The 13,982-nt window shown below is 45.9% G+C and overlaps 1 protein-coding gene across 4 annotated transcripts in view; it reads right to left on the minus strand.

The window, feature by feature from the left end:
* Window positions 1-13,982, minus strand: part of PRPSAP1 (phosphoribosyl pyrophosphate synthetase associated protein 1) — a 28,487-nt gene that overhangs the window by 4,097 nt on the left and 10,408 nt on the right. For all 4 annotated transcript variants that reach the window (XM_069032249.1, XM_069032248.1, XM_069032247.1 and 1 more), the window contains exons 4-10: window positions 13,846-13,912; window positions 9,238-9,410; window positions 8,711-8,826; window positions 7,954-8,009; window positions 7,301-7,446; window positions 1,348-1,418; window positions 530-676 (exon numbers count right to left, since the gene is read on the minus strand). In XM_069032249.1, the coding sequence (XP_068888350.1) occupies window positions 530-676; window positions 1,348-1,418; window positions 7,301-7,446; window positions 7,954-8,009; window positions 8,711-8,826; window positions 9,238-9,410; window positions 13,846-13,912 (776 nt within the window). The remainder of the gene's footprint in view (window positions 1-529; window positions 677-1,347; window positions 1,419-7,300; window positions 7,447-7,953; window positions 8,010-8,710; window positions 8,827-9,237; window positions 9,411-13,845; window positions 13,913-13,982) is intronic.

Below are 13,982 nucleotides of genomic sequence, written 5' to 3' on the forward strand. Positions count from 1 at the left end.
ACTGGCTCCAGGAGAGGTGTGTACTGCTGTTTCACAGTTCAGGGGGAGAAGTCCTTGCATATTAGGAAAAAAAGATGAAAATAAATGGTCTCCCTTCTGTGACAGTCTGTTGAGGGCACCAGCATAACCAGCACTCTCCAACAGGCTGATGGGTCCATTCAGATCACAGGATCTGCTACTAAGGTTTGAAATCCCATCCTCTTCATGTACCAGCAGGCCCTGACCAGCCGGGGGAGAGAGGCTGCACAGTGAGATTGCAGCCACACACCCCCAGCTGCAGCAAGGGAAGTGTCCAGGCAGGGATGACTAAAACTTGCATTAGGGAGAAAACACACTCAGGGAAGCAGATCTGATCTGAGCAAGTATTAATCACCCACACTTTTTTTTTTTTGTTCCAGTGAAGAACCAGCTAACTGAAAGCACCTGATTAAATGAGTAATTCCAGACGTGAGCTACGTGTGGTGGGAAGAACATCAATTTGTGAGTTTTGGTGCCAGCCCCTCCTCTGCAGCCCAGAGAGCAGACTCACCTCATCAATGGAGGATTCCTCTATGAGACGGGGGGCATCTGCTGACAGGAGCCCATGAGTAGCCATCACAAAAATCTTGTAGGCTCCACGCTCTTTTAGGATCTCTGCAGCAGCTACAAAGCTTTCCACGTCATCGATGATGTCATCCTGAGGAGAAACAGAAATAACATCAAAACCAGAAGTTTACAGAGCCTGCAGAGCAGGAGTGGATCTGCACAGTACTGCAGCTTTGGCCATGCACACAGATGGAAAACAGAATCCCTGTCTACTTCAGCTGCTGCTGAGGACAGCCACGTGCATGACTAATCTGTGAATGCTATTTCCCTGGTTTAATGACCCTTTTGCTAGTGTGGAGAACAAATACTGTGTCTTGGAAACAGATTCGTCCCTGCACATGCACTCACAGTTTATCATCAGCAAGGTGTATTTTTTCATGGGGTAGGAGCTGCATGTTGATTATTTACACTGCAGCATGGCATAGCAAATAAGAAAAGCTCAGCAAGTTTTTCATTTGTTTGAGGTTTTTTAACACTTCAGGAGTTTTCTCTGTATGCTCTGGATTTATTCATTACTTGCAGACATCTGACACTTAGAATCAAGGGAGCAAGGAGATTTTAGGGCTTAAAGAGCTGAAGTGTAAAGGGTTTTCAACAGCAAGTTGAAATAACCAAAGCCACTAACACTACTGGAGAAAAGAGTGTCTAACAAACACGTTCCCACTCCTATAGCAGCCATCCCTCCGACCCTCAGGGATAGAGCAGCTGAAGCAAAGATGCTGTGAGGAAACCACCCCCCACCTGTTCCCCTCACACTCGTACCACAATGATGGCAATTCTTCCTCCAACGTCTCCAACCACAGTTATTGGTGGTTTCTCCTTGGCCATCATCACTAAAGAAGAAGGAAAAAAAGGAGTCCAGGTGAGTCAGGCTTGAGTCAAACCCTGAGAGTTCCACCACACCAGAGGCTGAACCATTAAACATCTTGCATATGCAGACACAGACGTGCTTTACACAATCCTGACACTCACCTAAGTGATAAACCCTCATTTAACCATCATTTTCCTCCTCAAATGAACAGCACTGCTGCATAAAGAGGAAATTCTCTGTTTCTGTAGGGATTTTGTACTGACCTCAGAAACAGAAAGCAATTCCAACTCTCTAACAGACCCCTGTGCAAGGAGAGCTACAAAGCAGCATCTGGTTTATGGGCAGTATCAGTGACCTTCTTTGTGCTCCAGCACAGGACTTGAAAAAGGGTCCAGTCCATAACTGGGAACAACAAATGGGCTTTTTCAAGCAGCACCTCTCAAAGGGCAGGTGCTTTACAAGGTACAACTTTTCACCTCTTGGGCTCAGTAAATCATCTGCAGGATAAGAGACTTGCACTGCAGCTCAGTTGCTTTCTCACATCACCAAACACAGAAGGGTCTTTGAGAGGGTGTAAGAACCTTAATACCACTTGCTCAGGCAAAGCGAGCTTAAGGAAGTTTGCAGAAGAAAATTTGCTGATTATTTTTTAAGTGGATTAATGGAAAGAGCAGGACAAAATCCAGTTGAAATTCAGTTCAACAAGCTCAGTGCAACCAGCAATTGGATCAAAGGATACACTGACAAGCTGTGCTACCTGACACACAGTGAAGAGATGTGCTGGGAAATAAGGCTCCATTCCCTCCTGACACTACTTTTGCACTGACAGGTTTCATGCAAAACCACATCCTGCCAAAATTCCAGCAGCATCATAAAAATACCAGAGCTCTGAACTAGGACGCCCTGAGAGTATCCAGATATAACACAGCCTTCAGACTTACACCAAACAGCAACCAGCCTCCAGTACAGGCCAGGGACTTGCTGTCCATCTGCCAAACTTCTCATTTGCCATGGGGTGCTGGTACAAAAACTTCCAGCAGGGAAAGGACACTGTGGTGGGCAGATGTGTCAATAGGTGACAATCTGGGCTGATCTAACCACTGAAGCCAAGAGGCACATCCAACATTTCCTAACACTTACCTGGCCCACCTCCACACCCCACACCCCTATTTTATGCTCTCCACAGTGAGTGCAAAGTGTCCTACCAAGGCACTTGGTGCCCCTCCTCTTGTAAGCTCAGGTCTTGCCAGGATTCTGGCCACAGAGGCTTCTCAAGGGCCTCAAGGAGTTCAGACACAGCAAGATTTTTCTCCTTTAGGATAATCCACTTCAATGTAATACCTGAGCAGCAGAACACAAGCCACTGCCCACCAAAAGACTGTCTGAATATTGATCTCTGCTCTCCTCATCAAAAAAGTCTTACATTAAACTCCCCATCCTGCACAGCAGGATGATCCAGTACTATTCCCATATCTCATGGGTGCCTGGGAATGCTTAGAGTGCAAGCACAGCCGGGTGAATGAGTCACACTGAGGGATATGACGAAAGCAATTGTAAGGACCACAACTTCAAAGATTCTTGTATAGAGCTGTTCTTCACATCCATGACCTGCTCCACAGGCTGGTTTTCCATAAACCTACCAAAACTGTATAAAAGGTGTCCAGTAATTCTGTTTTGACCAAAGTCCCATCACTCATTGCTAGGTTTTGCAGTTAAAGTCACAGCTACCTTGGACTGAAGAGTTAATCAACAGCTCTTCATGGCACAGATTCCTCAGCCTCCCTTGCATGGTTATTTCTGAGTTCTCCTATCAAATGCAAAGTCACGTCTAAATCCTGAAGAAAAAATATTCTTATGAGAAGGAAGATTATTTGTAATAAATGAAGATTAAGCACCACAAGAGATAAGCAGATCATAAATTTCAATTACAGGCACTACCGACCTGCTTAGATTAGTTATGAGTTTACTATCTAGTCTGGACAGTAATAGAGCTCCTGGTGGGAGCTGTGAAGTGTCAAAAGGATTCCACCTGGCTGCCATCCCATCCTCCATGTGTATCCACAGATGAGTGCCATCTCTGTTTGCAACAGCCAGGTCAGGGGAAATTTTTCTATGCAAACAGAACAGGCCTGGGGAGCTGAAATTCAGCACTATTTTACTCACAGAGACATGGAGTTTCAGCAAATCAGTATCCTTCTACTCCATGAAGGAAGCAGACACATTTCTTGCTATGCTTAAAGGCTAACATGGCAACCAGCAACATTAGCAGTGCTTTGCATCTCTGTCTGTTTTTTAAAAGCTGTATTTCAATTTTGGTTTATTTTTAAAGAATGGTAGGCAACGTGTCGACCTACCCGGATCTTAAAGAGATGTTCTCCCTTTTCCTTGTTCAATTTTCTCTGCAAAAAAAAGAAAAAAAAATTGCAAGCCAAAGATCTACCCACAACCACATCAAATCTCAACTGCTCCAAGGTGATGAGAGTCTACACAAGGGTTAGTGCAGCCAGTTTCTTCTTCAAAATCTTTGGACATACCAAGATGTGCAAGTCAGAACTGCTATGAGGAGGTGCCTTGCAAAATGATTCAAATAATAAAGAATATCTTCCTCCCAGACACAAAACCTCTATGTTTGTAGACAGAAGAGGGTAACAGAAATAAGCCACGGTGGTACTTTTGCCTGGTGTAACCTCTTGGATCATGTACAAGTTTAGGTTAAAGAGTTGTTGACTTTTTCTGGAGAGTAAGAAAAGAGGACTGTGGTATCTGTAGCTTCTGGAGGGGGAAAAATAAAAGAGAAAAAACTAGACCAACCACCATTTTTTAATAAAACGAGAATATCAAAGAAGACTTTCATTCGAATGTGCATAATATACACCAAAGTACCACATGTTAAAGGCAAGATCACTAAGGCACTAAGAAGCAGCATTCCCAGGTGTGTAAACATGTTGCTTTAATTAAGTGGCCAAAAATGTGTTAAGAAATACTAAAATAAATTGTTTGGGGTTGACAGTGTGAATTAAAGTGACAATCACCAAGAAATAAAATGCTGCATTTACAACAGAGCCTGGGAGCAAAAGGCTGCTCAAGAATGAACTGTTTTGTGCAGATAGACTTGGAAAGACAGAAAACATCTCTGTGCCCAGCCTAAACACAGGCAAGATGGGGGTAGGGAAGTAGGAACAGACCTATGATCACTCCAGTTTTTCCCCCAAACTCCCTTTGTGGCAGTTTGCTGGGCTCTGGGATTCAGGCAAACCATTAGCTCTGTATAAAGTACTGAATTCCAAAGCCACCGAAATGATTTAACAGATGGTGCCCCACTCTTTTCTCAAGGAAACATGCAAAGAGTCCACACGCATTTGTTAAGGCACAGCCCCGAGCCAGCTGCAAGCTCTGAGACACAAAAGCACACAATCAAAGGGAATAACCTTGGAGTTATGTCCTGTCTCCAAGGCTCTGATTTCAGGGGTGCAGTGACGTGGGCTCTCGCTGCCGCTTTAGCGCATCATTTTAAGTGCAATTAGAAGCACCTCTGGCATTTTTCTGTTGTGGCTCCCTACAAATCAGAATAGCACATCAGGCCACACTCACAGGACAATAAATAAGCCATTACACTGCCTAGCACTCATTAATTAGAGGCACATGATCCCTGCTAGAACAGGGAGAGAAGGTGCATGCCAGGACGCAGGAGCCCGGCCAATTCACCAGGAAGCCCATGGAGAATGGCACAAAGCACGAGCCATCGCTGTGGGGCTCTGGGGCTGCTCCCAAACACAGGTTTCACCTCTCTCCTGGCTCTAACACAACTGCCTGGAGCCTCAATTGCCGAGTCTGGGATGCTCCACACTGATCTGGTTGTAGCCCAGAGTGGGATTGCTCCATGAGAAGTCTCAGCTGCTTCCCAGGAACATCCCCAACCTTCTACCTGCCAGGCCCAGGTTTGGTTGCTGAGCCAGGCAGACTCACAGAGCGGCTGTGTTTTGACCATTGGAGGGGTTGGGGACAGTTTTGGTGTAAGGAACGTTCAGATCTGAGCAGCAGCACGTGTCTGACCTTTCACAAACAACCACACAGCTGAACCCTGCTACACTCTGCCCTCAGAGCTTTCACCACCAGGAAGGGAGAGCTGAATGAGCGTTTGGAATTATGTGACGTTTGAGGTGGGAAGATGCTTTTCAAATGACTGAATTGGACAAGAAATGAGGCATAGCAGAGAGGGTCAGTACAGACACTCACAGCATTGCCATCCCAGCTGCACTTTCACCTCTGTCTGGCAGAGACTGTGACACAACCAGGATGCACAGACTGCTTTTAGACACAGATAACCTCAGAATTCTGCATCTCCAGAACCCAGCTCACTCAAAACCAGTTATCTCTCAGGTCAGAAAACTGCAGAGAAAAACAACTTCTATTGAGACTTTTGGACAAGTTTGCCCCACAATCCACCCCATAACAGAGAGCTGCCAAGGCCACAGCTCAACTTTTACACTGTGCCTTACGCATGCAGGGATGTAAGGTCATTGGTCAAGTGCTGAGTTTGTGCACCAGTAGACAAAATAAGAAAGTGGTGATACACAGCAAATTAGTTTGTGTTTGGATAGCTGAGGACTGAAAACAATTTTCCACTGAATTCATAATTAAACTGGACAAGGGCACATTTCTGTATGAGAAACCATTTACAGGGTTCTCCAGCAGCACAACCTTCCACAGTTGAGATTCTTTGAAGTGACATGGCTGGAAATAAAAATACATCAATTCCTCTGTAGCAGACAAATGTCAGCTACTGATATTCTGGAGGACAGCATCCTCTTCAGAATAAGAGGGGAAGGAGAAAGTGAAGAATAACCATGCAAATTCCTGCTTTCTTGGAAGGACATGAAAAAAATCCCCTTGTCAGAAGGAGAACAATAAAGTTCCAAACTTCACTGCCAAACCCCACCTGCCCCCCAAGGCCCAAGAGAAGTTTCACCAGCAACAAAAGCACTGTTTAACTGATTGTAACGCCTGCAGTCTTCCTTGCCTCCCCTCTACAAGCTGCCCACAAACTGGTTGGATGTTCTCCCTAAATTTCCAAAGATGAGATGATTATCAGCAGCCCAAACCGCTGCTGGTGTTATCACACACAGCAGTGCACAGCCTTTCCCACGGGCACTTCTGAGCCACCTTCCTGCTCCCAATTTCTGCCCTACCACCACCTGCCTAGAAAGCTAAAATCCTCCCAAAAGGGAGCTGGATTTTCATTGTGCTGTTGTTATTTGACTGCTGCAGGGATACAAACAATCCCGAGGATGGCATTTTCCAGAACACAAGCTTCCTCTTTTTCTTTTGTTCTCTGCTCCCAAATCAATCGCAAGAACTCCAGAAGCAGATCAACAATGCTCTTGGAGAAGCTATTCACCCCAGCCACACAAACCTCAAAACCTTGTCAAAACAGACATTGGAATATGATCACCTGGGTGCCAAGATGAAGGAAATTTCCAGCACTAACAATGGTTGCAGAGGAGGGAAGACAAAGACCAGTACTCCCCTCCCCAATGGAGCCAACAGCCTGTCTCAGTGGTTGTTATCTCATTGCTTACACTTTTACATCTCCCTTGTTTCATGAGCTCAGTGAATTGCTGTAAAAGCACCACCTTCATCAGAGGTTTGTCAGTCTAACACTATGGAGCAGGCACAGTCAAGGAGAAGAATATTGTGTTCTGCATGGCCAGAAGGAGTTAAATAAAAACCTTCCCCTGTGACTTCTCCTACGACGCACTGATATCAACCTTTCCATGAAAAAAAATTCCCCTGGTCCAACTGCCTTTAGGTTGGTTACACCCACACAGATAAATCAACAAAAATTTCCCACCAAACTTTTCTCTTTTTTTCCCCCCAAAGGTAAGCAGAGAAACTTGATCTTACATGGCAGCTCCAGGCCAGGATGCACAGTTGCATTTTTGAGCATTGGAGGGGAGTGACGCCCGTCATCCATGTCCTGCTCTGTGCACTGAGCCTCTCCATGGATCACTGCCAGCCCCAGGCGCAGCCTCTCGGCGTAAGACTGAGCCCTGCAAGACAACAACAGCCTCTCAGGAAGGTGCTGGGCTGATGCAGCTCCACAGCCCACTACAGCAAGTCTCTCCCAGGCCAACAGCAAGCAAAGGCTGCACCTCTGTGGCTGTTCCTCTGCAAGAAACTTCACTGGAAGTGACTCTTCATTCCTCATTAGTATCCCAAAGCCCACTCTACCCCTTGGCTGCCTGCCCCCCCCGACTCCTGTGTTCTTCCATATGCGAAATACTTTCTGAGATGATCAGGCACTGCTGAAACTCCAGCAGCAAGTCTGACCTGAGGTGAACCATCTCACTGAGACCTCCAGAGTTTACTCCCATGGGGGTGGGAATAAAAAGTTCAGCTGCCTATCTGCACCACATCCATCCCATTTCCAGCCATAAAGGAATTATGACCAGATTGTCAATCCATCTGCCACCCTCCCATACTTTCCCTGGTATATTTTCCACCAGCTCAGGTATTTTCCAAGTAACTTTTAACCAGCCAGCAAAGCATCCATTTACCTTTTAGCAGCACCAGGAGATTTGGCTACAATAACTGCGTTTCTGTAATCTGGAATCTGGATGTGATAAAAAGTTAATTAATTTAAAAAAGACCTTCTTGCTAGGGAGTAACTGGTTTGACACATGGCTGAATAATTTCACCCATCCTCCTCCCCAGAACCGAATTTTCATTCTGTGACAAGAAACTAGAGGCAACTGCACTTGCTTTCAACATCAGTATTTGTGTATTCTGCAAAGGTGGGAATGTTCACTATGTTTAACCCTCCCCATATGGGGAAGCCTTGCTCTCACCACGTGGGAATAAATCATCATCTTTTGCACATGGGGAATAAAACCTCCCTGCCCTGCTCCCAGCCCTGCTGCGCTCAGCATTCCTACACTCAGCCCAAGACAAAGCCTATCAATAATTCAGAGCAGTCAGAAATCCAGCACATCACAAAGGGAGAGGGGAGGCAGTTTAACAGGATTTCAGAGGTGATCAGAGGCAGGAGCACAAGTAGCATCTCTCAAATGGCACTAACTCCACAGAGAGCAAACTCCTCTCCTGCTTGTGCTGCAGTTCAGTTTCTATCCAATCACAGAAGTGTAACATCTTTCCATGAAACATGGAAATAGGTATCCCCCGAGAAAGAATGCATTAACAGAAGGATTGACCCAGACTGACACCACCACCTCTATTTAAGCAGAGGCCCAATGCTGCCATCACATTAAAATGAGTTCAGACAAGTTGATATATATAGAACTAGAGTAACCTCACTTCTTCCTGTATATACTGAAGCAAGAAAGGGGATGCTCTCAGGTTGTCTACTGGAAAGCTGAAGAAGCCTTGGATTTCCTTTTGATGAAGGTCCATAGTGATAATGTGTGTTAAACCTAAAGGGGAAAAAAGACAACAATTTATTGAAAATATTCCCACATGGCTGGAGTTCCTTCAATACCTCCTTTTTCCAGACTGTTTTAGCTATTATTCAGGCTATTATGCCATGTCATAAAATAATCATAAACAGATTAACACAAAGTTCCACAGACATAATGAGAAACAGGCACGTGATGCCACAGCACTGGCCTGACCCTGTATTTCACTATAACATTTCTAGGCCACTTCCCCAGGTGCAAGTTACAAAGCACCACAAGAAAGCTGAAGAAAATTAATTCCCTCCATGTGGCTCAAGATCTCAGCTGCCTCAACATCCCCACATCAAACAGGAGAATGGAAGGACAGATGACCTTTGGGATGCCCAGCAGAACCAAGCCTCCTGTGCTGCTGCTCCCTGGGACACTCACCTGCCTTGGCGAGCATTGAAGCCAGCAGCTTGCAGACTATGGAGCCCCTCTTCCTCATTTTGCTCTGTTTGCTGTAGGGGAAGTAGGGGATGACCCCAATGATGTTCCTGGCACAGGAAGTCTTCAGTGCATAGGCCATGATCAGCAGCTCCATGACAGCAGTATTCACATCTCTAGGAGATATGAACACAATTCCAAATATTAGCAGGTGTTTTTCCATTGCAATTCCTTTTCCATTTATACCCAGACCACCCTCACCAAAATTCCAAGCAAATAATGCTACATCTCAGGCTAATGTATGCCAGACCCAGGTAGCAGCCACACAGCTCCTTCCATCACGCCACAACAAATTACAGTCAGCTCTTACACACACAGGACACGACGCCAGCACTCAAGAGCTGTGGACTGGAATTTGATTTTATATCCTAACATAAGGTGTATGATGATTTCCCTCCATCATCAGACAAAAAAAAAAGCTTTGTATAGAATTTACTTTGGAACAAATGTCACTTGATACGGTGTAATTTAAAATAAAATAGTCTTTTAAAGAAGCAGCACACATGCAGCCAACACAACTTCATCCACACTGGATTTCTTAGGGTATTTTCCTCTTTAACAGTGTAAGGCAGGTTATTTCTTCTGCCTTAAGAAATACTGCATTTGGAGGAGTACAAACTCCAGACATGGCACTTTGGTGGAGGTCAGCATCTCCACACTCTTTAGCTTATCTAGAGAGGGAAGGAAAAACAGCACAGGAAATGTTAAAGGACTGTTTCTTGAAAGAAAAAACAACAAAACAAAAAAGCAGCGTAGGCAGAGGAATCACAGAATATGCTGAGTTCAAAGGGACCCATCAGGATCTCCAGTACAACTCCTGGTCCTGCACAGGACACCGCAGCAATCCCACCCTGTCCCTGAGAGTGCTGCCCAAATGCTTATTGAGCTCAGACAGGTTTGGTGCTGTGACCACTTCCTTGGGGAGTCTGTTCCAGTGCTCAACCACCCTCTGGGTGAAAAACCTTTTCCTGATAGCCAATCTAAATCTCCCCTGACTCAGCTTCATGCTGTTTCCTCGAGTCCCATCACTGGTCATCAGACTGAAACATCCCATTTACAGTTTGCTTCCCCACAATGACTGGAGTGACCCAGTAGGAGTGTACTGATTTGCACTTTAATTAATTTTGGGAAGGGGGAAAAAGCCAAGCCCTTAGTTCCCCTTTAGTTCCTTAAGACCAACACCAAGAGACACTGTCTGCATCGTCACAGACTGACTCAAGGGAACTGAACTGAAGAACCTGTGCTGCTTCAGATGGCAGGACAGGCACTCCTGCAACACAGACCCCCTTGCCTGGGGGTTTCCAGCATGGACAGCCCCCAGTGACACACCATGTCCCCAGTCCAGTCAGGAGGGCAGTGCTGTAGTGGCTCAGCTGTTCAGCCCATGGTGACAGGACAGGGGCTGACTGGGCCATCTTTCCACACAGCAGCAGAGGAGTAAACAGCACAGAGCAGCCTAAAGCTCTGCAGAGCTTTCTGGACATTACCCAGACATTGCTCAGGCCCTGTTTTCCTCCTGAGACAGCCACTAGAGACAGCTTCTCCAACTGCTCACAGACATGACCCGTGACAAACCTCTGACCATTTCCATTTCCCCACTGCTCTCCCTTCCTTTGGAAATTAACCTCCACTTGTGCCTCTTCTTTTGTGAGGCTCTAGGGTCTCTGTTGTCCTGCTGGCCCAGCCAGCCCCGCACACACAATGCCATTTACACACAAGAAAGCTTTGTTGGCTCTGGAGCACCCAGCCAAGAATTACATAAAACACAGCCCCCTGCCACACAGGACAACAAGCAAACAAAGAACTGTTTCTTTCCTTTGGAGATTTAGCTGTGCCAGTGGGGCTGTGAGAGAAGAAAAAGATGCTATATCAGTGTCATATAAAAACAAAGTGGTCAAACTGAAGCCTATTTAAAGTTCATCTGAGAAATTCAGTACTTTTCATCATTATTTTTCAACTTACTCTGAAAATACACACATATTCACATGGAAAGCAGGTAGAGAACAAGACTGGGGCTTCAAAAGGCACCAGCAGTCCTGGTGATGCTGCAGGACACCAGTAGCCATACTGATGGAGAAGTTATTCAAGGAGGTACTTCTCCCAGTATTCAAGCAGGATCCCAAGCTGAGCTCTGGGAAGCTCCTGCAAACCATCTGGCACAGGCACTAGGCAGAAGTGGATGTGTCTGTCCCTCCAGCAGGGCCCAGGGTGGGTGGGCTGAGATGGCTTCATGCTGAGCCATCACTGATCTGCTCTTCTGCAAGGGGCACTGACCCCAACCAAGGGTAGCACTTGGGGAAAATGACATTGGTGGGGGAAGTCCAGCCCCAGCATCTCTAAAACAGGTACCCAAGGCAGCATCCCAGTCTCCTTGCTGCCCTCCCCATCTCTGGCCTTGAAGTGATGCTCAGTCAGTTACTGCTGGGAAGGCTGAGCCAAGACCTCACACAGGGGCTGGCAGCTCATTACCAGGACACTCAGAGACAGCTCAGCTATCCCCCATACCCTGCTTACCACCCCAGAGCCTCCCTTGCTGCTCCTTATCCCTGTCTGGGCCATCCCTGCACACCCCTGCTCTCAAGGCTGAGCAAATACCTTATGTGACACTGTCCATGGACTTTGCAACAATCAGCACCAACACTCAGCACTAAAAGGCTCCTTTTGCCTTTAAGGGTATCACAGAACCACCAACTCGTTTGCTTTTCTACCATCTAAACATGAGCTATTTGATTTTCCCTCCCACGAATGCCAGTCCACACACCAGTCTTGGATGGTACCTGTCCTTGTCACCTTTTTTTTTGGTTGTGCTACAGCTTTTAGGACAGAGAGCCTATATCAAATACTCAGGTCTTTTTGTTCTCTCTGTGCATTTAAGATGCAGACTGTGAATTCACACTGCAGCATAACAAGGTTGTTTCCCTCTCTACTAACAAGTCCTAATATTTTCTTTTCAAACCACTATTGAGTGTGGGAGTCCTATTCTTAGATTATTCCACACAGTTGTTGTTCTGACTCTCCTGAAAAGCTCCCTGAAACCCACTGCAAAACTGAGATGTCCTTGAACCTGTCCTCTCTAGCAATGCAGCAGGCACAGCTGCAGTTTAGGAATGAAAGATGACTTGGCTGCACAACATTGGCTCCTCATCTGGAGGGCCGTGAACATTTTGGCTAAAAAAGACCCATTTCTTGGCCCAAAACACTGAATTCAGTTAATGGAAAAACAAGGGAATCAACAAGTTAAACGCAAGGGGAGGTTTTCCCCTCCCAAAACTGTTCCTGTCCCTAATGCTTTGAGTTACCTCTCTCTGAACACTTGATCTGTTTCATGTTTACTCAGCTCTCAGTTACAAGTTATTTCGGAGAACTCCCTCACAAGGGACAACAGAATGACACCATTCACCTGAAACATAATCCTACAGCAGGGCATTTTCATCTGGCAGAGATTTAGTTGCTCCCTGAGGGAGGAAACACTTGGGGCATCTCTCTGGAGAGAGATGAGCCCTAAGAAAATATTTCTGCCTGCAAGAGGAATTCCAGAAGCGAGTAAGCTGGTCTAGTAGTCCTATTGATTTCTTTACAACAGGCCAAGCATTTCATGGAGGAAATGAACTTGAATTCTCAGTGGGCTCCACTTCTTTGGCAAGCAAGGCAAAATACTGTGTCTAGGAAATTCAGCTCCCCGCTACTTCTGAGCTACAATTGAGCTCTGCTACTTATTTCTTCTTGTGATCTCCAAAATCTGAGCAGAATTTGGTAACTTGGAAAAAGCTATCAGAGCAGGAACATCCTTGTTTTGCTAATATCAGTATCTCATCTCTGAAAACAGCACCTCCCCTACTCACAGTAGGTCGATTTGCAGTTATCATTTAAGTGCAGGCTCCCTTCCCACCACCCTAGTGCTATCCCATTACTCTTCCTGAGCCAGCAAGGAGCAAAGTTCCTGGGGTTACAGATGGTTTTTTTCACCCCCTGGTTACTTGCAGCACTTCTCTTAGTCCAAGCCTAGAACAGCCCAAAACAAAACCCAAAAAGGCCCACTGTCACCAAGAACTGTAAAAGTACATGAGAGAAGCTATGGGTTTCCACCTGAGCTCAGTTTCACATCACTACAGCAAAAGAGGAAGAGTATTCCAGCCTGTAACAAAAGCAGCAGCTGCTGTTTGATGCTGGCTCTGCTGCTTGGTGGTTGGGAGGCAGAAGAAATCATCCATCCTGGGATGAAAACGCCAGTCAGAAATCACCAAACAGCTGAAAGGCCACCAACGCACAGACCAGGGATGTTTCAGTGGAAACCATCAGTCACTCCTGTTCCTGCCTCAAGTGACACACTCCAGCTATTTGATGGGAAGCATCTCAGTGTTGCAATAAATCCCTTGGGAATGTTAACAGCTTAACACCACTTAGGGCCTTACATCTAAGTCAGAGCAATGACAACACTGCAGGAGTTCCACTGGTTATTGTGTGGTTAACAGTGAGCAAAGCACTGAACCATCAGCTGATCCAGGTACTCAAACACATCCCAGGTGCAAAACCGAGCCCTGAGTGCCTCACCTGGGGATTGTCTGTATGATGAAGATATCCTGTCCCCGGACAGATTCTTTTATTTCAACTCTTGTTTCTGAAAAGGATGGAAAACAGAGTCAGTTTTGTTTCCAAACACCAGGTTGACAGTGACAACACACCATGTT

The sequence above is a fragment of the Aphelocoma coerulescens genome, chromosome 18 (genome assembly GCF_041296385.1).
Source record: "Aphelocoma coerulescens isolate FSJ_1873_10779 chromosome 18, UR_Acoe_1.0, whole genome shotgun sequence".
Lineage (NCBI taxonomy): Eukaryota > Metazoa > Chordata > Aves > Passeriformes > Corvidae > Aphelocoma > Aphelocoma coerulescens.